The 26,879-nt window shown below is 40.1% G+C and overlaps 1 protein-coding gene across 1 annotated transcript; it reads left to right on the forward strand.

Annotated features, from left to right (window-relative positions):
• The first annotated feature begins 13,487 nt into the window (after window positions 1-13,487).
• gemin7 (gem (nuclear organelle) associated protein 7) lies at window positions 13,488-15,825 on the forward strand. The gene is made up of 2 exons (XM_068711393.1): window positions 13,488-13,547; window positions 14,611-15,825. The coding sequence occupies exons 1-2, from the start codon at window positions 13,526-13,528 to the stop codon at window positions 15,006-15,008; spliced, it is 420 nt and encodes a 139-aa protein (XP_068567494.1). The 5' UTR covers window positions 13,488-13,525; the 3' UTR covers window positions 15,009-15,825.
• Window positions 15,826-26,879: the final 11,054 nt, after the last annotated feature.

Raw genomic sequence — 26,879 nt, forward strand, 5'->3', positions numbered from 1 at the left:
AAGGAAAAACAACACTGTTGGGCTTAAAATAACAATGTAAACTAAGTTAACAATGAAATTTAAGTACAGAAAACACGTCACAAACATTATGTAACTAACTCAACACCAGTCTCCTGGTTGAAAGTCCTGGGCAGATGGAGGAAAATGTTGCGTTGCAGCTTGCTGCACGAGAGGGCAGGGGGAAATGTGAGCAGCCTGGGCAATAGTCAATAGCTTAAACAAAAATTCTGATCGCAAAGAGGATCCCTATGTTATAATAAATAACAAAAACATTTTTAAAAATGTCTAAAGACAAGACAAAAAAAGATGGAGCTCAACCCATATGTGTAGCCTCCTTACCACAGGAAGAATTCCCCTTTCCTTTTCACTTAATTAATTGTTAAGGGTAGGCCTATAATTCCTTTATTGGTTTAAAGGGCAAATCTATGTTGCTGGTCCTGCAATCTGCTATTTGAAACTGGAGAACACTTTAGCAGCCTAAAATGAATGAAAGTTACTTTGAGGAACTTTTAACTGACTCAAAGTAATACTGATGCATCTATACGTAAACCAGACCATCAGCGAGAAGATTTGCTATATAGTTATTTTCAATGCTTGCTATCGGTGCTTAAAAAAGAAAGAAAGAAAGTGTTGTAAGGCTATCCGTATAATATAAGTGCAATGGTGGGAAGGAGCTGCATTAATTGACTATCACAATGATCAATGAGGCAAAATGAGTATGGAAATGATCTAACAAAAACGGCACTCCAAGACCATATATGGAGGGGGAGGGGGCCCTCAGGCGCCGCCTACAGAGCAGAATTCATTGCTACGCCCCTGACGCCACTACACACATGTTTATACTTCTGGGCTTCAGAGCAGTTTCACCAGTATTCATTCTCCAGCCCCCAACTAATGGCCTTAATCTTCAAAGGACTAGCCAAATGTCTTCACTTTGCGAAAATGCCTACCTCCCAAAGCATTGAAAGCGTACCAGTCCTCACTAACACACACACACACACACACACACACACACACACACACACACACACACACACACACACACACACACACACACACACACACGCACACATCTCATTGGGAACACTCACCGGTTGCTGTCACTTTTAGAGGCTGCAGTCGCTCCCATGGCAGCCTCTGTGCACAAACACAAAAGTCACAAGTTATGAGTCATTGGCAATATCATTATAGCATGTGTTAACCTGGCCACATTTTTTTAACATTAGATGAACATTAAGTAAAGTCTCCTCCTGCTGTAGTAGCCAATGCAATCACACAGATTACCTTTCTGATCAGCATATTGAGTGTATTAGATTACCAGCAAGTTTTTATGTGTAGGCTATAGTTTTTTATTTTGAATGGTCATTATACCTTTTCTTAATTTCTATTCATGACATTTTGTACTTGATTTAAGTCGCATCCATTAGCCTACAGAGAAAGAACATGAGTCACGAGAAGAAGTTTATTTGCGTCAGAAAGGAACAAAAAAAAGTGCTGAAACTGCAGACGAGAAGAAGTTGCGTCAGAGCTGGCACTCTGAGACCGAGCTGCAGCCGTATATTATGTTTACAGACCCTTTTTTAAATGTAAAGGGAAACAGTAGGTTCACTCAGAGTATATATTTTGACTCTATATATTTACTTGAGTAGTCTTTAATATTCTAGCAGTTTAATGTTTCTCTTCATGCATTTCAGGCTATTCCCTGTCAGCGGATTCTAACTCAAAACATGACACAACCGGTTCTCCGGGGTCAAACCGAGAGCACCACCTGACGTTATACTGCACCTCCTTCCAATTTCAGAACACAAGGGGGAAAAAGCGAAAAGACGAGACATCTAAGGGCATTGAAGAAAGAAAAAGAACTCCGTCCGCTGTCTATTCACTTTTAAGAACTTGAGGTGTGCTGTGTGAAATGCAAAAAGCCCCTTTTGCAGACACAGCAATTTAAAATCCATATCGGTTTTTAAATGTGGAATCATTGCGCACATAAAAGCTGACTGATCATCTGCTCTCTAAAACCACCAGACCATCACTGAAACATTAATTTCCCCCTTGACTCCTCTCTCCTCACCACACTCACACACACACTCACACACACACACACACACACACACACACACACACACACACACACACACACACACACACATTAGCATCTCAGACGTGGAATACTTGAAAAAACACATCTGAGACAACAATATGTTCTGGGATGACTCAATGAACAAGAACACTGAACGAGCTTTTGCAAATTAAGTAAAACCAATCAACAGTATTACCACTTACCAGCACAGACAGTGGTGAAGCCGCAAATCAGATAAACTGAAAGAGTGTAACCAGAGGCATGATTATATTGGTAACAAGCGGTCAGTGTCATTAATCCAAATTCATTAGTGCTAAATTGCGCCCCTTGCCTACCCAAGCCGAGAGTCAAAAGTGGGATCATCTTGGAACCTGTTTGGATCATCTGACTGCTGCTGAGAATGTGATATGTAGAGATTCAAATAAATGAACCGACGCCTAAATAGAACCAATGAGCCACTCCTCCAACCTAAAATAGGCTATGGCACTTAAAAACCTGTGGAATCAGGGTCACGTGACGCATGTGAAACACTAGACTGCCAATTGAGTGTATACCTGCATAAACATGTAGACAACACAGAAATGTTTGTTTTTATAATCCGACTTCATAGAAATGTGATATGTTGATAAAGATCATTTGTTACAGGCTATGTGAAATGTACAGTTGGGGAACAGATTAAGGCGAGAAGGCTATCAAATGCGTTTTTGTTTTCACAGGAAGGCTGTAAACCGCTAAACATTAACAAAGCACTGAGGTGTTGGCTTTAAGGTGTTTGGTGCATTTAGGTGGAATGAACTTCATCTTCACCACCCTGTGGTGGTTGAATGAAAAATGACACCGGTCACTTCTCTTTTCTGTCTTCCCAGTGGATGACATATTTTTAATTCTAACGGACATCCAAGTCCTCGTATACTACATGTGCAGGCATTGACTCATTCACCGGTCTATCCGGTAGTCGGACCTTCCGGCTGCTGTCAGCTGTTCCTCGGACAATTACTCATTTCCTACATGCTATGAAGAGAAACCACCATGTAAACACTCTGCTAAATCCTTCATTTGAAATTGACTCGAGACAAACGGAACACATCTGATCAAAATCATGTTTTTAAGAACAAAGCATCCATCAACTGTACTGTAAAATATTTCCTCTGAAATGTAATGGAGGACAAACAGAAATTACTGTTCTTATGAAAATGACGCATTTGAGTGTGACTGTACTCATGTTTCAATTTATTTATGTTTTATGTTAGCCTGATAAGTTATTACGGTATTGTAAAACTGCTTCCCGTATGAGGTTGCAAGCAAAAACCCCATAGTGGACTAGTGGAGTACGGAATAAAACAAATAATTAGGCCTGTACAAAACTGTTCCAGGAATATCTGAGCATACAGAACCTACAGTGTCGGTGTTATTGAGCAAGGGCGATGTCATCTGTTTTTCGCTTAAGCAATAAAAGAAAAGAAAAGAAAAGAAAATCGTATCGTACAAACAATTTGCCGTCTTAAAAATAAGTCGAATTAAAATGCGCAAGCTAAAATTTAAATAGAATGGATTTTTGAAGCTATACATTTCTTCCCTAGATGATTCTGTTCACAGTGCGCACTTAGCCCATCGTATCACTATAGGTAAAACGAGTAAAGCAGTTTAAATGTGTTTGGCAGCTGAATGCATTCAAAATAATAAATATAACCTAAACCACAGCTTTCGTTTGTTTCCTTATTTCCTGCAGTGATTAATTTAGTCTCTTTAGAAAGCGCGGATCTGCTGAGGCAGGTTGGGACATATTTCAACCGCAGCAACAAAATAACGAAAATGTGAATGCAGTTGTAGCAGCACGTAGGATGTGAGATTATGTTGAAAATAAAAGCGCAATTAATGATAATTTAAAACAAACATATTACTGTTGTTCATATATTCAATGTCTCTGTATTTAAATTCATAGCGATGCTTTGACGGAGCGCGATGAGGCGCCTCGAGATCTCATGACGAGATCTCATGTTAGGACATCTTTACTTTCACTTTTTTCATATACATCAATGTTTGTTTACGTGCAGAATATTAAGTCTTCATTCTTATTGAAGAAAATAAAACGAAATACTAGGCCTACTAAAAAAATAGTAGTATTATTATTCATAATATTCACATAATACTAATAATACTACTCCTGATAATAATCATTGACTAAAGATAAGATACCTTTAAAGGTGAACCTCTCCTCGTGGAAAGTTTTTGATCTCCTGCAATTTGCAGGTAGGACAAAACGAAACACTTTGTCAAACAGATCTCCACTGCCTTGGGTGACTAATTCTCAGACGTACCTGTTACTGAGTATGGACATCATATGACATCTGTGCGCAGGAGCATTAAAACTAAATAAATAAATACTTTTAATAGACTATAAATAAACTAATAAACTAGGCTATTGGGAAACGCAACCCATGCACTCATCATTCGTTAGGACTTTGGTTGTATTCCTAGTGTGGCGCGATGCAACAAAACATTAATTAATCTCAACCATATCTATTTACCAAATTAAACCAGACAGAGGTTCACATTTAGTCACTTAGAAGATTTTTGCATTTGGGACAAATAGGGCATCAAATATCACCGAGGCCATCTTCTGGATTCATCTCCTGTGTTAGTTTTGTTTGGACATTTTCGTTGTCAAAATCCTCCTCATGCTCACCGTGTCAGCGTTTGGGTCCTATTCTATGAAGGTAGATTTGTGTCTTTATTACGCAAACAAAAAAATATGTTTTGAAAGCAAATTTCTCGCACTGCAATCAAAAATCAAGTTTGTAAGTGAAAATATATAAACTGATAATACATTATTTGTTAGTTTTGCTTATGAAACTATAATTTTTGGTTGCAAAACAAAAACCTTTGCTTTCAAAACGAAAAGCTACGGTTTCAAAACCAAAACCAAAACGTAAAGCTACGAGTTGAGTTTGGACGTAGTGGGCGGGGCATACGCTGCTGAATGCGCCAGGAGTTTCTATTGGTGGGTTCGACTTACGTTACATGCAGGCAGAAAGTGAAGCTTCATGTCAACAACACCTCATGTCGTTCTTTAAAAAAAGAGACTCTACGACACTAACAACATGAAAACAAAGTGAAGTGCTGCCATATTTAAAATAATTGTGACAAAACAGAGCAATATAATGTCAACTTACCTCCATGCCGCTCATCACAGTAACCTCTACAGTGGAAGTAGATGCCGGGATCCAAGTCGAACCCACCAATAGAAACTCCTGGCTCATTCAGCAGCGTATGCCCCGCCCACTACATCCAAACTCAACTCGTAGCTTTACGTTTTGGTTTTGGTTTTGAAACCGTAGCTTTTGGTTTTGAAACCGTAGCTTTTGGTTTTGAAACCGTAGCTTTTGGTTTTGAAACCGTAGCTTTTGATTTTGAAAGCAAAGGTTTTTGTTTTGCAACAAAAAATTATAGTTTCATAAGTAAAACTAACAAATAATTTATTCTCAGTTTATATATTTTCACTTACAAACTTGATTTTTGATTGCAGTGCGAGAAATTTGCTTTCAAAACATATTTTTTTGTTTGCGTAATAAAGACACAAATCTACCTTCATACTATTCCTTTTCCTGACATTATGGAGAGGAACCATTCAAAAAAAATGTTTGTCTTTCTGTTTATTACTATCCCAGCAAGGAGATTATGAGATTGGTCTTGTGAGTAAGTGGGCGTGTGTGCATCTCTGTGCCTGTCCATGGCAAATCTTGCATATTGCTGCAAGAAAATGCATAATATTTTGGGTGCTCATTTATAGCGGCATGTTTTATACTGCCAATGACTGCCTGCTGACTCTTCACCTCAAAGTAATGGCACTTTTTTATTTTTGCTCTTTTATATTTTTTTGGATGGTATGTTTAGCAAACAGCTAACACAACTACAACTTCAAACACTGAGTTCCTTGCCGCCACTGCTAAATGAGGAGACAGCGAGGTGAGTTTGATTTTGGTTTTGTCAAGTTTGTAATTGTTTTATACGACTTTGAGTCGAGTGTCTAAGTAGGTAACCACAAAAATAATCCTCAGCACTCATAAAGTTGTCTTGCTTCCCAGCTGCTGGCCAAAAATGAAGGGAAAGTCTGTGGTATTACAAGCAAATGTTAATACATTTATTCCGTGCCTTTTTATTGGACATCAACCTCACATTTACATGCATATTGTCAAAAAAATAGACTTGTGCTTATGCCCATGAGAGGCAGCTAAGATGCCACTGTTGCACCAGTTTTATTGTAAAACAAATTGTTAGGTTTCATCAGTACAGAATGGGTGGAACATGAATGATTTGTACATAAAACAATATTAAAATCCTCTATTTTAAGTCTTATAGGTCCATCTCAAGTGCATTATTGTGATAACATTCAGACATTTGTTGTGTGCATGATGTGTTGGGAAAGTACATTTATTAAGGGCATTTCAGTCAGGAGGACTCTCGTCATAGATTTTAACCATTTATTGCAACAAATGGAAATACAGTTAAACTTGGAGCTGATGGCTCCACTGCTTTAATGCTCTCGGGATTAGCCAGCAGCTACCAAGCCAAAACACTAGTTACATTGTCTTGGAATGTTTGCATGCTGACTCACTGTCACGTCTTACTGGGAAACTGATATTAGTAACAGCTCTACTTTTTCCTATTGTATGACAAGTCAAAGTGTCTGCTGAGAAGAAGAAGAAACTTTAATCCTCTCTCACTCGTGGTGAACAGCAATAGTAGTAGAGTATGACATGATCACTTAGCAAAATAAAACCGTACCTATCCCTAGCTATCAGTAATGTGTGCAAATGTTCTGTCTGATTTTTGATTTCAGTTTGTTTTATAATCCATCACCTGTAGAAGTCTGTGCTTGCTCTACACTTAAAACGGGTCAGCGTTATAATGACTTCAGAAGACATCAGTGAAGGTTTCACATATGTGATTAACCACATGCTGTGTCTAAATGACAAAGTCCAAAATAAAAACTACCAGTGTGTATTTGCTCTGTCAAAGGCACACATCCTTTTCACTCTTGAATTCCAGTCCGAAAAATGAATGACACTCGTTAAGTAAAAGGAGAATTTTTTTGCTGGCAGATTTGCGAGTTTGACACGTGGTGTAGATGAACGAGGGAATATGTCACCCAGTGCAGCAGTGTGGCTCATGAATGTGTTTTAATAGTTTTGGGACAACAATGGAAGTCTTTAGCACTGAAGAATAAGACACATGCTCTGGCTAAACAGGAAGTACTTAAGTATAATCAATTCATTTTTGGTTTTTGGTTCTTTCATTCATTTTTTGACAAGAAAAATATAGAATATTGTCAGACTTGACAGTCTTTAAAGTGGACAGGAAAAGAACAATACACGTTTGAATTAGTAAGCCTGTAGAGATGGAAGTGGTAAGTTAGTGACTGTTCCACATCCAGTCACTTCAGTTACAGTACTTTTGTACAAGAGCAATCAGTTCCTCGCCCTGGTTTGAAACTGATTCAAGAAGTATGCAGTATTCTGTGACTAAGTGTTTATGAATGCATCTGGGAAAGAACAATCCCCGACCACGTCACTAAACATCTGCAGTCCTTTATACAAAAAATACCCAATACTGATCCTAATAACACTGTTCGGGATTTTATGTGGACTCCTATTCTGTTAATGTTACAGATCTGCACTGTCATCACCATGATCTAATTGAGGAAGGTATTTAGTAGCTATTGTAAGACAGATGAGTCACGCTAATCTTTCTACTATTTTGAGACAGCATATTATGAGAGCTTATTAGAGATAGCCAAGAAGGTTAAAACTTTAAGTGTGTGACTTAATTGGACATTGAAAGCCATTAATTATATTTTACGTGATTATGTTATCCTTGAAATCATTCTGATTGTGTATGTTAAAACATGAAAACATACTGCTGAAAATTGGTGTAGAGTTGTTTTTATCATTTAGTTATTGTCACCTGGTTAGATCAGAGTTGTTTTTTGTTTTTCTTTACTTTATGCATGGTGACACTTCTTACTGCAAACATGACAGATTTGCTGTAGACAGGTTGAGAGCCTGCTGTTTTTTTGTTGCTGCAAAACATGGACAACCTGCTCACATCCAGCTGCCCACAGACAATTAACTTATGATGGTATTCATAAAATCCCCTAACCATAATTGTTTATTACTTTTGCCATAAAATAAAAGAAGAACAATAATTAACGGTTAGTGGCACTAATTCTTCTGTTGGGTGCCATTAAACCATTGCAGAAGATGTGTCAGCGAGAAGACATAATAAAAAGAGTGCCAGTCAAATTTCAAACAATAGAAAATGTGATTGACATACTGTATTTATATTTATTTCATATATTTATGTAAGAAATGCTACAGTCTCCCTCATTGCTCCACACAGTTTTCATCTGAAGTCATTTTTTGGTTCCTTCAATGGAGAGACAGCAACTTTTAAGACCCAGCCAAAAACTTTTTTACAATATTTTTTAAATTTTTTAGAATTTCCAGGATTACCACTAACATTCTTTTATGCGCAAATTGAACATTTGCATAAAAACAAGTGGCTGTAAATGGACCTGATGACAGCAATAGCATTTTTAATATAGTAATGATACTGACATTCTTAGTACCGCTAAAAATTCCTTAAGATGTGTAACAAAAAATATATGAATATGACAGCTATTGTAAGTCTCATCTCAGCATTTGAAAACATTACATTACAAACATTACAATCCAGCAAACATTTAATTTATTTCCAATCTAATCGTCACAAAAAGTCTGAGTCTAGAGTTTTCCATTCCTCCTATATTGGTTTCAAATTGTTCCTCATTAACACAGTTATTTGTCTCAACACTGCTGAGATGTGACCATCTGATCTGGCTGCAGCCTGTGATGGCAAAATTCCACTGTGACTTATCTATCTGTTTTTATTGTCAGACCACTCAGTGTTTTGGCCCTTTTTGTCTTGTGAGATAAAACTCCAAGGTTTTAGAACCCCCAGTTATAAACAAGGTTAATGACTGTCAGACATGGTCAGTGAGGGTCCTCTCTGATTGATTTATACTGTGTGTTTCTTAATCAAGGACATGCTATTGTCAGCTTAGTTAAGGGGCTGAATGGGGATGCAGACAGGACCATTCAGTGGTTAACCATTCAATAGTTAACCACTGAATGGTCACTGTTGTCCAGATGTCCTAGTGATGACTCCTCCTACCCCAATCTGTGCTCAAGCCCTTTATAAGTCATACACAACCAACACTCTGGGTTCCTTCCTCCTTCAGACCGCATTGCATTCTGTATGACGATTGCACCTTCTCTGTGCAGAGAATAAATACTTTAAAGACAAGCTTCTTTTCTCAATCTTTCTTAATTTCAGTATAATAGCACTCACTCTGTACTAGGGGTGCAAAGGATCACAAACCTCACGGTTCGGATCGTACCGAGGTTTTTGAGTCACGGATCGGATGATTTTTCGGATCAGCAAAGAAAAGGGGGGGTGGACAAATATAACTTTGCTTTCCATTTATTAATTAAAGAACTTCAAGAACACTTAAAGCAAATAACTTTGGGCTATAGTCTTACATGAAAAAAAAATGTTTAAGATATTTATTTTCAAAAAGATGAGAATATCTACAATTGTCTGGGGAAAGGGTAGCGCCAGATGTGTGTGTGACTCTCACAGAGGGTGTCTGCAGCACCGGACTTTGAATCTCCACTCCGCCGTGATGAGCTGTCACAGTCTTTCCTTGGGTGCGTGGGATTTCGTAGCGTGGCTCAAGCACTTTAACAAGATTTTGAAATCCTTTGTTTTCAACAACGGAGTATGATCTCATGTCTGCAGCAATAAAGACCCCAATAGATGTTGTAATAGCTTTAGCCCGGTCTGATTCTGACACAAACGGTTTCTTAAATGATGCAGTGATACATTGTTGTTGTTGTTGTTGTGGCTTGGCCACAGACAAGACAACCCTGACAGACCAGGGTGGTGGCGCTTCATGTGTGGACATTACATTACATTACAGACATTTAGCAGACGCTTTTATCCAAAGCGACTTACAATAAGTGTATTCAACATGGGTATTGAAGAGAACTGCTAGTCACCAGAAGTCATAAGTGCATCTCCTTTTTTAAACAAGCATCTAAGAGCATAAACCAGAGCATAAACCAGAGCAAAAGTACAGTGCAGAAACAAACTAATACAATAAGTGCTAAGTGGAAGGCTCAGGGTAGCACTTCCTGAAGAGGTGGGTTTTCAGCCTGCGCCGAAAGATGGGCAGTGACTCTGCTGTCCTGACGTCAGTGGGGAGTTCATTCCACCACTGTGGGGCCAGGACAGAAAACAGCCGTGACCGGGTCGATCGGCCGCAGGGACCTCTGAGCGACGGGGCAACCAATCGCCCCGAGGCAGCAGAGCGAAGTGGTCGGGCGGGGGTGTAGGGCTTGACCATGGCCTGGAGATAGGAAGGAGCTGTTCCTTTCACTGTCCTGTAGGCCAGCACCAGAGTCTTAAACTGGATTCTTACAGGGAGCCAGTGTAGAGAACGGAGAAGGGAGGTTGTGTGGGAGAACTTGGGGCGATTGAACACCAGGCGAGCTGCAGCTTTCTGGACAAGCTCCAGAGGTCTGATGGCCGTCGCCGAGTAGTGAGTTGCAGTAGTCCAGGCGGGAGATGACAAGAGCCTGGATGAGAACCTGCGCCGTCTCGTCAGTGAGGAAGGGGCGAATCCTCCCGATGTTGTAGAGCAGGAATCTGCAGGAGCGTATAACTGATGCAATGTTTGCTGAGAATGACAGTTGGTCATCCAGGGTCACACCCAGGTTCCTTGCAGTCCGAGTTGGCGTCACCATGGTATCATCAATGGTGATGGACAGGTCCCGGTGCGGGCAACCTTTCAAGGTCAAATGAGGAGAGGAAAGAAAGAAGAGGTTCTAACTTATCAGTCTGGATGTTGAAGTCACCGAGCAGGATGAGTGCGGAGCCATCGTCATGGAAGTGCAAGATTAATGTGTCAAGCTCCTCCAGGAACTCACCAAGGGGGCCTGGTGGGCGATACACAACAGCAATGGTGAGCTTGACTGGATAAGTGACAGTAACAGTATGAAATTTGAAAGAGGACGGGGAGAACTGTAGAGCAGAGACAAGAGAGTATTTCCATTTTGGGGAAATTAGCAGGCCAGTACCATCACCTCACCTCGCAGCTCTGGGAGTGTGAAAGAAAGAGTACACATCTGACAGAGCTGCGGGTGTGGTGGTGTTTTCTGGTGTGATCCAGGTCTCAGTTAGAGCAAGAAAGTCAAGTGAGAGCAAGGAAGCGTAGCCTGAGATGAACTCAGCTTTTGGCACTGCCAACTGGCAATTTCAAAGCCCCCCTGCCACCACTTGCTCGCCATGAGCTGAGAGAGTAGGATAGATGAGATTAGTGGGGTCACGGCACCTGGGAGTGACCCAATGTCACGGAGGAACGGAAAAAGCATGAGCGGCAGTAAAACTTTGTTTCACACTGTGATGATTAAACTGTACAAAACAAAATGCACCACTACTCGGTAGACTACTATTATATAGTTTTTTCCACCACAAGCCGTACATGTCAGAGAGATAAAGCAATCACTGAATACGCACATGATCCCATTTACAGCTAAGTCAACACATTCATTTTCAGTAGTTTATCTATTGGACTTGAGTACAAGCTAAAGAGAGGGACACTGCAACACCACTTCGCTGTGTCAGATTCTGCATTTAAACAGTTATCCCACAAAATATGACACTTGTAAACTCAGTTGCATTATCACTTTTTTCACCCAAAGTTGTGTGAAATGCAAATGTCACAAAAAAAATACAATCGTTGATGAACATCTGTAGAGTCAGTTCAGGTTCTACATGACTTTATGTTGAATACTGGCCTTGACACTTTTACACACTTGACACTTTTACACTACACTTACATCTCACTTGTTTATAGTCCTGTTATCTGTTCGTTTGTGCACTTTATTTTATACTTTACTTTATTTTATATTTCTCTGTACATTTTAATATGTTCTACTTTGCACTGTGTTGATTGTTGTTGACTGTTAAATGTTATGCACCTCCCGTCATGTCAAATTCCTTGTATGTTCGACATACCATGGCAATAAACGGTTCTGATTCTGATGATGCAGCTCTTCATACAGCCCATAAAAATGTATTATTGTTAATGTTGAACAACGGAAATATTTCTGTTTAATCATGTAGGAAACAAATATCTGCAAATTAAATATAGTATGATCACCGTCATCATTCTTCCTGTCCATACTGATCCAAGTGGCTATCTTCCAAAGTTACCTCCAAAGGGGATTTCCTCTTATATTTGAAGTACTGTACATTAGGAAGGGATCTCTTAACGTCCAATTTGAACAGGAAGCAAAACCTGTTTCAAGGCCACTGATGTTATTTTAAAACTGTTGTGTAAAAAAATTGCACTTATCTTTTAAAATTGTCGGTTTTAAGCTATTTTGGTGCAGTTTTTGGGTTAGGTATTACATGTAATACATTATCTCCTATGCGATAGTTCTCTTGAAGACATGCTTTGATTCAGTTGCATGTATTTCCCCTCTTCTGTCACCGGCCTTTCACTGTGCTGCAACGCCACTCACATGAATACCTTGTATCTTTTCACAACAATTCATGCCTTACTTACGTGGAACTCACTCAGCTGCATTTCGTTTGATATAGCTGTTGAAAAGAGAACTGATTGTTTGTGTATGCGGGGGAATTATTGGCAGAATTACCAGCTTCAGAATGGACGGGAAACAATGAAACCATTGTGATATCAGTCTAGTTTTATAGCCCTCTTGTGTGTCGAGTCTGGTAAATCATCATGTACAGTAGACAAGATATGCTGTTTGAAATCTTTCATATATTGTATGGACTGCAGAGGGTCCCTTTGCATGTAGGCGCAGGAGGCAATGGGGATGTGTACATAGTGGACAAACAATCACTTAATCTGAAGATTGTCAGGTTCCATTAATTAATGCTATATATTTAGACTCCTGCCATATTCAAACAGAAGAATGGGACATTAATTAAAGAGGACAATTTTGGCATAATATACACCAAGGCAAGGCAAGGCAAGAAAGTGATAAACACATTAATGCATTAATCATTTAAATCCCATTCTGCATAATGATTAGACTTATGACATACTTTATACTTTAAGTATATTTCGAATAATTTAGTACTTTTACTTAAGTTAACATTATCTTCAAACTTTATCTTCCAACAGATTATTTCTACACTGTGGTATTGCTACTTTTACTTAAGTATAAGATGAGAACTACCACCACCATCTCGTTTTGCTGCCTTCACAGGCTTATTACCGCCGCTAGGCGGCGGTAATAAGCCTGAGAGCTACTTTCCTACCAATAAATCCACCGAAGAAGAAGACGACGTGCCCGCTGGCTGGTACTGCTGATGTTGATAACTGGAGGAAACAGTGAGTAAATGTGTATATTAACAATATGAAGGTTTAGTGAAGCGTTAGTTCGTCTATTGCACTTTATTAGTCTCTACTGTGAGGAAGAAAGCTTGCTTTGCGGTTACAGCGTGTCCAAATAAACGTTGTGCCATTTTGTTTTGATCAAGAGTTGTCTGAGCAATTAGCAACGTGCTCTAACCAAGTTGCTAAATTAAAGTAAAGTTTAAATGTCAAACGTTGGCTGTAACAGCGGTTCAAGCTACAACGTTAGCCGAGGATTAAAAACCTGTAGCTTGTTGTAAATACACCACGTGAAGCTTTCTAAGTGTAACGTTAGCAATAAATCCAAACATCATGGCTGACGAGTCTTTAAAATGTACACGAGTTGTAGTATTGACGTCAAATCCTTTCAATGTTTTCTGAAGCTGATGGTGGTAAACTCATGACCTATATTGATATGGTTGCCTGCTTCAATTTAGTCATTTAGTAAGCAAGACATTGTCCAAAAACAGAAGTATAAACGGTGAAGAATGTCTATCACAACTTCCTAAAACACGAGGCTGAACTGTCTTAAACCCCAAGTTATTGAATACATAATGTTATAAAACAGAGACGGCAGTAAAGCTTCACATGGGATGGAAGCTTCTTGATATGTGACTAATACAATTAATCGATTATCAACATTATTTTCACACGTTATATCAATTTATTTTCTGTCCAACTAAATGTTTGCATTGTTTTTGAGTGCTTCGAGGTAATGCATGCACATCCCAATATGATATCAAGTGTGTGGGATAAAAAAGGTGCCTCACTGGCATTCCAGATGTTCCCCAAAAGACAATTTATTAATTATAGTGACATTTGACTTATTCAGTGTGAGGGCATCTTCTGCTCTTGAGATTATCACAGTGCATTCATCGTTTGTAATTGATTTAATCGAATCACAAAAATGTGAAATCTTTTAATCATTATTTGAATTTCTTGGTCATCTGTGTGAATGGTCTATACGCCAAATTAATGTGTTTACAGTAGGTATTATGCCTGGTTAAATTTGTGTTTAATTTTTAATTGGCATTGGCAGAAAGACTCATGATGGCGACGCCGGTGTCTGTTCTCCGCCTGCCAAAAGGTCCCGACCCCAACAGCCGCGGATTTGACCCCAAATCCCCCCGTTTCATCGCTCTCTGTCGAACCTCCATTCCCTCTTCTGCTCCGTCTAACGCAGATGCTGAGCAGCTGCCGAGAGAGCAGCATGCCCGATCCTTGCTGAGAGAGAGTTTCCTCCGATGTCTCCTGGCCATGGCCAATAAGAAGATTCAGTTTCACATGTATGAGCGGGTGAAGGTGGAGGCCACGTTTAGAGCATCTGACATCGACGTGCTGAACTTTCAGGTGTCGGACCTGCACACTCCCATCGGGGTGCAAAAAGAGGCTCTGATCAGGTGTCAGGATGTGATTTCATTCACTTTTGATGCGTGAACACTTTTGTTTTGTTTCCTGTTTAAACAGAATATGCCATTTGGGATGAGAGGCACTTGGGAGTCTCGTTTGTTGTTGCAAGTGAGCCCTGTTTTCACACTGTGAGATAGTTTATACAATGCGTTATATTTTTTTTTTTTTTAAGGTGTGGTTGTACATAGCTGTTTTCAGTCTGTATACTTCAGTCTATCATGCTGCTCTGTGAGATCGCTTTCAGACGCTGACGAGCAGTCCCGCCTTTTAGCACAAGAGGGAGTCATAAGCCTGTGTTGAGATGTGATGGAGAGATACTTTCTGTAGAGCGTCAACACTGCTGTCTTGCTTTTTCAGATGCAGAAAGAGGTTGTTACTGTACTCGAGTTGACATGTTGTCTTTTGTCATATCATTCTTTAACTGAGGCAAATGAAACATTGCACTTAATGTTTCTTTTGAGTGAAACACTTTTCTATTTTAATGTCTATTTTGTATTTTTTGTTTGGAAAAATAATCAAGACACCTGGAAAGATTAATGTCTGATAAAGATTGATGTTGCTTAAGAAAATAAGTTGTAACTGACGTGTGTAACCCCCAGACCACCCCATCCATCAAAACAATCGTTTTTCATAATCATCTTAAAAACAAAAGGTTTTGTTGTCAAGAGCAACGTGAGTTTTCCTGTTTGCACTGCTTGGGGATAGTTGTCCATAACGCTAATAATGTAGTCGAGTTTGTCAACAGTATCACCAGGTCAGGTCGATCAATGGAAAATAAATCTGCAACAATTTTGATAATTAATTGTTTGCATCACTTTTCAAATAAACTTTGTAGTAAATTGAATCGCAGAATACTCTGAAAACACCTCGGGCTCCAGGAAAGTATAGTCATTGTTCTGTGGTGTCTGATGGACCAAATTGGTAATTAAAAAAAATAATCTGTAGATTAATGGATAATGAAAATGATTATTGAATGCAACCCTGTTCACTATAATGGCAGATTTAGCATCTATGTGGTCGTTTTGCATCTCTTTGTAGTCATTTGTCGTCTCTGTAGTTGTTTGCATCTCCTTGCAGCTACACTGCTGTAGTTGATTTGCATATCTTTGTGGTAATTTTGGATCTTGTTCCGCTCCCTTGAGGTAGTTGTGCATTACTTTGTGGTCATCTTGTGTGTCTCTTTGTGGCCGTTTTGTATTGTTTGTGTTTGTTTTGCATCTTGTTTTATACGGGTTTTGTGTCTTTCTATGACGGTTTTGCATTGAGTCCCTTTAAACAGCTGTTCAGGCATAGGCGCCCCGTGATCTCTTGAGCCCCAGGGCCTGTGTGCAGTTGGCCTATTCAATACTCCATACATGAATACAGAACTTAAGTAAATTCTGAACCTGAGAACACCAGAAGGAGCTATAACTTAGTTTTGTTGTTTTCAGTCACTGATCTAAGACATTTACAGAGTGGGCTATTAACCCAAATCAAAGTAATAGGCCCTCTAATATACTGAAGACCTAGATGGATCAGGTGAATTCATATCATTCTTCCTGAATGTTTCAGTAATCTAACACAAACTGAGCCCACGTCTGATGGCAGCACAGATATTCATTATAGTCACTTATTTAAATCCTTGTTGATAAATAATACAGAAGAGCAGGATTCTTCATTGTTTAGCACCAGCCTCATGGGGAGGAGGAGCGGGCATCAATACTATTTAATCTTACTAAAAGGTGTATTTTGCGAGTTCCCAATAAGTCATTTTATCTGAGTGCCATTAGGCGGGCGTGCTGTGCCTGTGTCTCTTTTTGTACCTGAATTATCTGACCACTCAGTGGAGACAGTCATCACTGAGGCAGTGACTCATCCTTCCTCGCTCCCTCTCGCCCTCCCTAATCCGAAATATGACTTAAACCTTGCATGACGTCATCGAGTCTGTGTGATTCAATCAGGAAGCCCTCAAGGACAACCAATGTTAATTTCATATACACAAGCCTGCTCCCGCAGTTCTCACTCTCACCTCTGTGATGAGTATCCACATCAGCGGCAGCACATACTGTACATCTATGCATTTCCATAACTTTTTTGTTGTACTTGTACAGTAGGTATGTTACAGATGACATTTTTACTCAACACATAACCAGCTAATAAAATATGATGAATTGTGAAGATGAGACTGCCCAACAGTATATAAAGTAGTTAAAAGTAGTTCCCCTTAAAGCAGCTACACCATTAAGTCCCTTGCGGTCTAATTACATTGTCATATTACTATTTTTACTTGAGTAGATCTGGATCTGAATTCTTCTTAGACAATTGAACGTACTTTAACTTGTAAATCATTAGTACCATGTTTAGTTAGTTCTTTAATTGGGAAATAGTTTTTGGTGTCACCAGATAAACATTAAAAACCAACACGAGACAGTGAGAACATACACTGAGTCAAAGCATCAACAAAAAACCTTTGAATAACATTAATACGGATACAAAGAAAGAACGGAGGGGGGGCAGGGTGTGAAATTAACTTATTTATTTAATCAGTAGTGCTGATTTTTGAGTTAATAGATTTAGAAATTATATTCTAATCTGGCCATAATAATGTCCACATTTCTAATTTAATGATGTTGGCCAAATGCTGCCATAATATAGGACTTATTGGCTCATATTGTGTCACCTGTAAAGCTGCTAATCAATATGATTTATATTAACAATGGATGAGGTGACTGTGCATAATGTGAAAGGGGTCTTTCCTAGTGATTAATGCAACAAGTATCAATACATCAACAGCTAGAGTGTCTAAGCATCTTTCAGCTCATTGCTTTGGTTTTCCAGTTTTGTGTTTAAATAAACCACAGATCGTTTTTATTCTACTGTAGAGAAATTACATGTTTAAGATTTGAACGGTTTAGTGAGAATATATATGTTTTAAAAGTGGATCGGCCATAAGAATGGTCTCTTCTGAAGAGCTCGAGCTGGATTCATGTTCTCTAATTTGTACCCGGGCCCCGGGACACACTGTCTCAATGTTATCTACTCTTACTGTTTGTCTTTCCTGACAGTCTGCTTCTCCCCGATTTCAGTGGAAAAACATTCCTACCTCTTAGTATGCATGTGTATTTGTGTGTGCGTGTGTTGGTTGTGTCAGTTATGATGGTCCAAGGAATCTGCCCTGTATAACAGCGCTGGCCAACAGGAAGCACATTCCGCTTCTTCCTGTTTGTGGCCCTCTCTCACTTCCTGGTGAGTGTCTGATAACTTACAAAACCACTTAATCACCCTTTTGCTTAAAACTACCAGCAGATTAAAATAGTTGTGCGGTGAAATCATGATCATGTATTTTTATTGTTTCATAATGGACATGAGGGAGGAGATGATGATGATTCACTTGATAACATACATTTTTGTGGAAGCTGATATCTCAGGTATTATTGTATCAGACTGATCGAACACAAACGATTTAAAAATTTAAAAAAACAGAGCAAAGGGAGGCTGCATAAATTCATAAATATGAATCAAGCTGTGAGACGAGTCAATGAAACTGCTTCTCTGCTGGCTCATGAAACTAAAGTAAAACAGTGACAGAATGGCTCTGCCTGCTGATAATTTGACTCTTTTTAATTCCACTTTTAAATAACATTTGTGTCGACTTGTCCTTTTTCGCTTCCAGCTTTAATTCAATGTCCTTTCTTTTCTCTTCTTCTGTGGCTTCTGTACATTTTATTTTAAGCCTCACAGTGTGGCTCTAGGCAACCCTGTCTCCTACAAAATGATGTTCCCATACAACTGAACTGCATTCTCTATTACGCTAAGAGGGAAACATTTTCTCCCAGATTACAGTTGAAGCTTTAAATACAGGGTTAGCATTGTGAATTCAAACTAAACAAAAACACAACAAAAGTACTTGGTTATGTTTAGGTAAAAAAAACTTAAACTTAGTTTAGTGAAATCATCGTGGTTTGGCTTAAAATAAGTATGTTTTATACATTTTTAATCTTACGGATGTAAATTTAAATGAGTGAACATTGACTTATGGTTTATGACTTATGGACAAGGGACACAAACAGCAGTCTCCTGGGTGAAGGTCCTGTGTTTGTTCGACCCACCCATCCATCTAATGTCCTCCATACACAAACGTCCGCGGACTATAATTAGAAACATATTTGTGAGTCATGGGACCTACGTCACAAACAAAAGTAATCCGCTAGAAAATGTGTTTCCTTCAAGACGTCATTCACAGCGCAGTTTCGTTGTATGGGAATGTTATTATTAGGAGACCAGGCTGCTCTAGGGATAGCAATGACCGTCGGTTGGTCCTTTGCCCAGACTGAAATACCTCAACAAATATTGGTGGATTGTCATGAAATTTTGTACAGATATTTGAGGGTGAATCCCATTGACATGAGGGATCCCCAGGGATCCCCAGATCTTTCCTGTGGCGGTCAAATTTTCAATTACCCTTTAAAACATCTCAAAATGTACTAAATGTTGACACATTTGGTCCAGACAGTCATGGGTCCTAGGTACAGTATTTTGATGATAAGTACAAGTCCATGTACCATTTACCCTCATAAATGTTCACAATGGAAAGAAAACTGCTGACAATCCCACAATGCAATGAGTACTATTAACTGTGTGCACTATGTAGGGAATAGTGAATCGGTCTATGAGGGAGTGTTTTTGGAACTTTAGTCTGTTTTTGTATCATAATTTGTATCTCTTCATTATGTGTAGTCGTTGTCACTATTATTATTATATGCAGAAGTATTGTGTAAAATCAGTCATGATTAATCATAATTAATAAGAACACACCCCATCTACATCAATGCATACAGTACAATCATTCATTAATATGTTTCTCTAAGTATGACTACATGGTGATATTTACGGTTAAGTGGTCACTGGAGGTAGCCAGACAAGCAGACACGAGAGGAATGAATGAGTCACCGTCAGTCCCCAGCATTGTTTGAGTTGCCACCGGGGGGAATGTTGGAGGAGCTCCAGCGATTGTGAGGACCAGGCGCTGTGTGGCAGCCTCACTTCCCCGACTCAAGTGGCCAGGGAGATAAAGAGGCTGGCAGGGGAGCATGCCAGCTGGACCCCACTGAGCAGCGGCCCAAACATAAACAAAGGTTTAGGGTCAATATAATGTGAATTTACCATTTACCATATTCAGCTGTTTTTTTCTTTTGCATAAAGCTACCAATTGTTTAAATTTTAAATTGGTTTAACACTTGAGTGCTTTTAGGCAACTTAGAGAAATCAAAGCATTGGTTTGCTTCGTCAGATATTTAGTATGTCACATTATGACCTGCAACCCTGTGAGGTCAGTGAATGCTACTGTAAATGTCCAATTTAAAGAGACAAACGGTCATCGGGAAAAGGGGAACACATTTGCACAACTGATGTCTAGACAGGAAGATATGTGAGGAGGTGGGAGGAGAAGGGAAGTGCTCATTAGGAGTGAGATTAAAGTTATCATCATTTATCTATATGTCTATAGACTCCATCGTGCTCCACTCCCTTTCCCACAGGAGTAAACACAGGAAGATGATGCTAATTAGTGTCTGTAATGCTGAAGACCCAACGATATCATCACTGATTGGATAAATTCACCATCTGTGACCATTTATCCTGACCAATCAGAAGTGGCAGGGCGGAACTTTTGCTGACTGGTTTGTGAGTCTAACTGTATGATCTGATGATGCGTCAAATGGGTATCGTGTTTTACACAAAATGCCAAATTAGTGATTAGTGAATGTTTGTTTTAAGCCATAGATGTTCTCACACATTCGCTCTGACAGAAGCGAGCTGTCAGGGAAAAGCAAAGGGGGCGGGTTCTGCTTGTACATAAATGACAGGTAGTGCAGACCGCACACAATCCGGGAGAACATCTGTAACCCTGATGTGGAACTGTTATGTGTGAGTCTCAGGCCGTTCTACCTACCTCGAGAGTTTGGTAATATCCTCATCTGCTCTGTTTATGTACCTCCCAATGGCAATGCCTCGAGGGCTGCGGCACAGGTTGCAGACTGTGTTCACGAACAACTACAGCCATTTTAATCATTGCAACTTAAACACTACATTGCCAGGTTTTGAACAGTATATTAAATGTGATACCAGGAAGAATCGGACTTTAGACAAGTGCTATGGTAATGTAAAACATGCATACATAGCGATAGCTAAACCACCCCTGTCTAACTCTAACCATAACACCGTTCACCTGATCCCCACATACAAGACAGCCCTGAAGAGCAATAAATCTCTGGTTAAAACTATCAATGCATGGACAGACGACAGCATAGAAACACTGAAAGGTTGCTTTCTATGCACAGACTGGGATATCTTTTCTGGAGAGACAAACCTGGACAACGCCACAGAAGTTACCACAAGTTACATACAATTTTGTGTTGACACTGATTCCAAAAAGGACAATAAAAGTCTACCCTAACAACAAACCTTACATTACAAAGGAGGTGAAGGACTGTATTAACAGAAAAAAAGCAGGCATTTGAGACCATCAACTGCCTACAACTAAAAACTGTACAAAAGGAGTTGAACCAGATGCTGAAAGAAGCTCGGGAACACCATAGGGAGGCAATAGAGGAAAACCTCCAGGATATGAACTCTAAAAAACTATGGAACTCCATGAAAATAGCCACCAACATGAAACCCACAAAAAAATCCTTACATGCTGTAGATGAACTGGCTAAAGCAAATGAGCTGAATGTTTTTTACAAATGGTTTGACAATTATGACTTTGCTGCTGAATGGGACATGGTGCTTGATGGTATTGCTATTGACGATGTTGACAGGCTAGAGATTGACCATAAATCCGTCAACAAGGTCCTTAAGCAAATCAATGTCAACAAGGCCACAGGTCCAGGCTTTTCTATTAAAAACATGTGCAGATGAATTGACACCTGAACTGGTGCCCCATTTTCCAGAGGTCCCTAGATTCTCACACTGTGCCAACACAATGGAAAAAGGCAATCATCACACCTGTCCCTAAGAAACCCTGTCCACAGGAGAATAATAATTTTAGACCTATCGCTCTAACCTCTGTTGTGATGAAGTGTATGGAGAAGCTCATGGTGAGCAAACTACTGCTGAATGTAGGCCCACAGCTAGATCCCTACCAGTTTGCATACACACAGAGGCACTGATGATGCAACCAACAGTATAGTGCATCTAGTGACTAAACACCTTGAGAATCCAAGGGCCTATGCTAGACTGTTGTTTGTAGGTTTCAGTTCAGCTTTTAACACCCTACAGCCTCATGTTCTCCTGAAAACACTGCAGCTGATGAATGTCAACCCCTTCACTATTAAGTGGTACCACTCTTTCCTCACCAACCGTACCCAGCAGGTCAGGGTGAACAGGATCTTGTCTGAACCCTTGACCATCAGCACTGGCGCCTCCCAGGTGTGCGTCAGTTCACCAGTCCTGTTCACCCTGTACACTAATGAATGCACATGCAGCACTGCTAACAATTACATGATAAAGTTGTCTGATGATACAGCCATCCTGGGTCTCATGTCTGACACATCAGATACAGCTGTATACAAACATGAGATTCAGAACTTTGTCCAGTGGTGTGACAAACACTTCCTCATCCTCAACGACAAGAAAACAGAGGAGATGGTATTCGACTCCAAACACATTGGAGACCACTCACCAGTGGTTATCCATGACCAGAATATAGCACAGGTTGACTCTTACAGATACCTGGGCATACACATTGACAACAAACTGACATGGAGTGTTCAGGTAGAAAATGTCTGCACTAGGGTCCAACAGCAGCTACACTTCCTTCGTAGGCTGAGGGTCTTTGGTGTCAACCACAAAGTGTTGCTCCTCTTCTACCACGCCGTAGTTGAGAGCATCCTGCGGTTTGGCATCTCAGCCTGGTTTGGTAACCTCAGTGTACAGCTGAAAGCCCAGATTACCCAGCTAACACAAAGCGCCATGAAAATCATGGGAGTCAGACAGCATCCCACACTACAGGCTGTCTTTGATGAAACTATCATCAGACAGGCCCAGAAGATTATTTCAGACCCCTCCCATGTCCTCCACCCTGAATACCAGCTTCTTCCCTCAGGCAGACGCATCAGAGTCCCCAAGTGCAGACTCAACCGCTTTAAGAACTCCTTTGTCCCCCTGTCCATCAAAGCCCTAAATGGCAAGCTAGCCAGAGCCTAAGCCATGTGACACCGATTTTAATTTATTTTTATTATCTGAACTATACACTACAGGTGTGTTGTATGATGGGCAGTGTGAAATATATTTGTTGGCTGGTGGCAGTCTGTGCATGTAATGTATGTATGCAATGTGTTATGTTATTTTATATTGTTTTTAACAGCAGACACTGTGTGTATGTTTCCAAGCAAATTTCCTTCGGGACAATAAAAGTCTATCTTATCTTATGGCGTTTTGGTCGGTCAAATGCTTGTTCAGACTGAAATATTCCGACACCTACTGGAGGGATTGCCATGAAATATTATGCCATTCGTGCTCCCCAGAGGATAAGTTGCACTGACTTTGGTGACCCCATGACTTTTCCTGTAGTTCCACCATGGTGATGATATTTTTCGTTTTCAGCAAAATATTACTGTATATACAGCATACAACTAATGGATGGATTGCCATGAAGTTTGATGTGGACATTTATGTTCCCCTCAGGATGAATTATGATCACTTTTGTGAACCTCTGACTTTTATAGCACCATCATCAGGTTAACGTTAGCATTTAACTCCAAGCAGGACTGTGCCTACGCAAGTATGTATTTGTTATTTACTGATTCTGCTTTTATGTGTCGTTAGTTTTAGTGATCTAAAACAATTCAAATATTTTCCCCATACTTTACAATTTGGACGTTAAGATTATATAATCTTTACTTTGTATTTGTTCATATTGTTTTGTTATTATATTTGTCTGTGTTCTATTGATGTTCACCAGTGCAACAGTCACTTTAAAAAATAAAAAAAATTTCACCATCTTATTTTATCTTATGTCTGAAAGTAGGTCAGGCTCAATGAAACTCACTTCACATTTTCAATGACCAAGCAGTAGTTTTTACATAAAATGACTTCCTGCCTCACCTCTAAAACATAATTTGAATCACAGATTGCACAGAAACTGAAGAACCACTGATCAGCCAGTGCCTGTTGCAGTTTCTTTTTCAGTGCTACAATCCTTTAATCGGACAAAAATAGGAAGTAGTCATGCGGTATTTGAGAAGTGGTTTCCTGTTGGAACCGGCTACAGGCACAGACCCAATCCTGACTTCTGCTGTGTGTGCCCACTCTCAAAACGGATCATATTATTATTATCAGCATCTTATGTGGGAAAACATTTGGATACACTCCAGCGAACAGAAATTCCTTTGGAAATGTTTCCATGACCTGAAATGACTACATGGCTTTTAAAGAGATGTGCTTATGGTGTTTGTGAGGGAGGTTGAATGATGGTGATTGTAGAGGGGAAGCTGCCTTGGCAGAGGAGGTGGTTGTCTGCTAGAGAGCTATTTAATCAGGAGGAAGATCACATGCTTGTGTAAGTTTATCATCTTATGGCCATTAACTGAGTCTGTGGGACAGACCTGCAACAGACTCTAGGTGTTTCCCACAAGGATGAAGGGATGTTTCTAAACACCTACATTCACCCAAGTGCTCTGCTTTGTACTCCGGTAATACAGTTTTGTGGTATTTCTACTTTACTTGAGTATGAAGCATTTTCTTCTTCTATACTTTACTAATGCATTACTTTATACTTGTGACTTTTGCTTACTAATTGTGCATTTTTATAATGTTGCATAGCTACTTATACTTTAGAAAAGGGTCTGAATACTTTATCCACCCTCCCTCCTCCTCTCATTTTTTCTCTTCCACCTTTGTCCACTCCTCCGTCTCTTCAGATCACCTGTTTCCATCTCTGGTCTAACGCAGCCCACTCACCCTAAATAGTTTAAAACACTTTAAAGGAGTCATTTCACCTTCTCCGGCTTCCCTCCTTTGTGTTTTCTGCCTTCATCAAAACAGCATTTTAACAGTGGACTCATAATTTCACTTAGACACGCACTCACGTCCAACCCCAGTGACGCGCTCCTCCACACAGCAATCTCACTCTCTGCCTTACTTTTTTCCTCCCTTCCTCTCCTCCTCTCTTTCTTTTATTCTTTCCCCCAAGAGACATGATTTACTTGTGTCAGGGACAAGGACATCTGCCTATTAGCAAGTGCCACTGACGTAGCCATCGCCATCCCCTCCTCCTTATTATCCCCCTTCCTCATCTGCCTTCTTCTCCCGCTCCTCCTCCTCCTGCCTTACTCAAATTGGGGTCACCAACCTTCATCGTGCAGGCTGGTGAATCATCAGTGGGCCTCGCGCCGCACAAGGAGGAGGGACGTTGCCCGCCCAGGATACTTCCGTCCTCCTTCCCAAATTACCAGGGTAACCCGACATTGTCTGCTCTCTACTGTCACATCACTCTGTCGCAAAGAGAGGAATGAAGAAATAGAATATGAATGAGGGACGTAGTGGGGAGTGGGGACTTGTGAAAAGATACGGTATAATGTTGCCTACATAGTCATATCAAAGCTCACCACCTTTTTCTTGCTTCATCAAACAGCTATTATAGTGTTATGATATAGATACATTACATTACAGTCATTTAGCAGACGCTTTTATCCAAAGCGACTTACAATAAGTGCATTCAACATTGGTAATCAAAAGAACTACTAGTCACCAGAAGTCATAAGTACATTTCCTTTTCCAAACAAGCATCTAAGAGCATGAAGCAGAGCATAACTCAGAGCCAAAGTACAGTGCAGAAACAAAGAAAAACAGTTAGTGCTATAAGTAATACAAATACAATAAGTGCAACAAGCTAGTATGAATACAATAAGCGTTAAGTGGAAGGCTCAGGGTAGCACTTCCTGAAGAGGTGGGTTTTCAGCCTACGCCGAAAGATGGGCAGCGACTCTGCTGTCCTGACGTCAGTGGGAAGTTCATTCCACCACTGTGGGGCCAGGACAGAAAACAGCTGTGACCGGGTCGATCGGCCGCCAGGACCTCTGAGCAACGGGGCAACCAATCGCCCCGAGGCAGCAGAGCGAAGTGGTCGGGCGGGGGTGTAAGGCTTGACCGTGGCCTGGAGATAGGAAGGAGCTGTTCCTTTCACTGCCCTGTAGGCTAGCACCAGAGTCTTAAACTGGATGCGAGCTCTTACAGGTAGCCAGTGTAGAGAACGGAGAAAGGAAGTTGAGAACGGAGAAAGGAAGTTGATGAGATACCCCAGAACTCATTCACTGCATTAACAGGAAAGAAAGTAGACAATAAATGTGGCCTACCCACCATTACCTCGGCCTTTTGTCTTTTTGTCATGTATGTTTAAAACATATACCACCATGCTTTTAAAAAGAGTTCCAGGATTAAAGAGGAACAGTTTCGGGGTCACTTCACCCAAATTCAGAAATAGTAGATTTCCTCTCTTCCCTAGAAATTAAAAACAAATCAGACAATTCTTCACCTCACAATTTACGTCTAATGTTCAGTACCACTGTGGGGTAGTGTGCCTTAAGTCTTTAAGTAAGGCTGTGGAGCTCATGGTGGTGGATCAGCATGTTGCATGTCATGCAGGAATTTGACACACATCACAGACCTAACCATAACCACTATCTTTACCTAACCTCAACCATTCTTTTCGTATTTCTGACAGACATGATCACTCTCCTACATGATCACTCTCCTACATTAGTTAAATGTGCTACACTCCCATCTACGGCCCCAACCTCCTCACCAGTACTTTCCGCTAAATAATAATCACACTACTCAGCACTAAATGTTGACATAAATTGTCCAATTACCGTAATTCATCAGTTCTCTTTTCCATTCAGTGTCTCAGTCAGTCTCAGT

This window comes from Cebidichthys violaceus, unplaced genomic scaffold, assembly GCF_023349555.1.
Source record: "Cebidichthys violaceus isolate CVI_PGR_0920_01 unplaced genomic scaffold, fCebVio1.0.p SCAF_1, whole genome shotgun sequence".
Lineage (NCBI taxonomy): Eukaryota > Metazoa > Chordata > Actinopteri > Perciformes > Stichaeidae > Cebidichthys > Cebidichthys violaceus.

What these genes read in the sequence shown, in the direction of transcription:
- gemin7 (XM_068711393.1), top strand. Translation starts at nt 13,526, where the DNA reads ATGTTGATAACTGGAGGAAACA. An exon ending in GTTGATAACTGGAGGAAACA is followed by an intron (nt 13,548 to 14,610) that starts GTGAGTAAATGT and finishes TGGCATTGGCAG; the next exon opens with AAAGACTCATGATGGCGACG.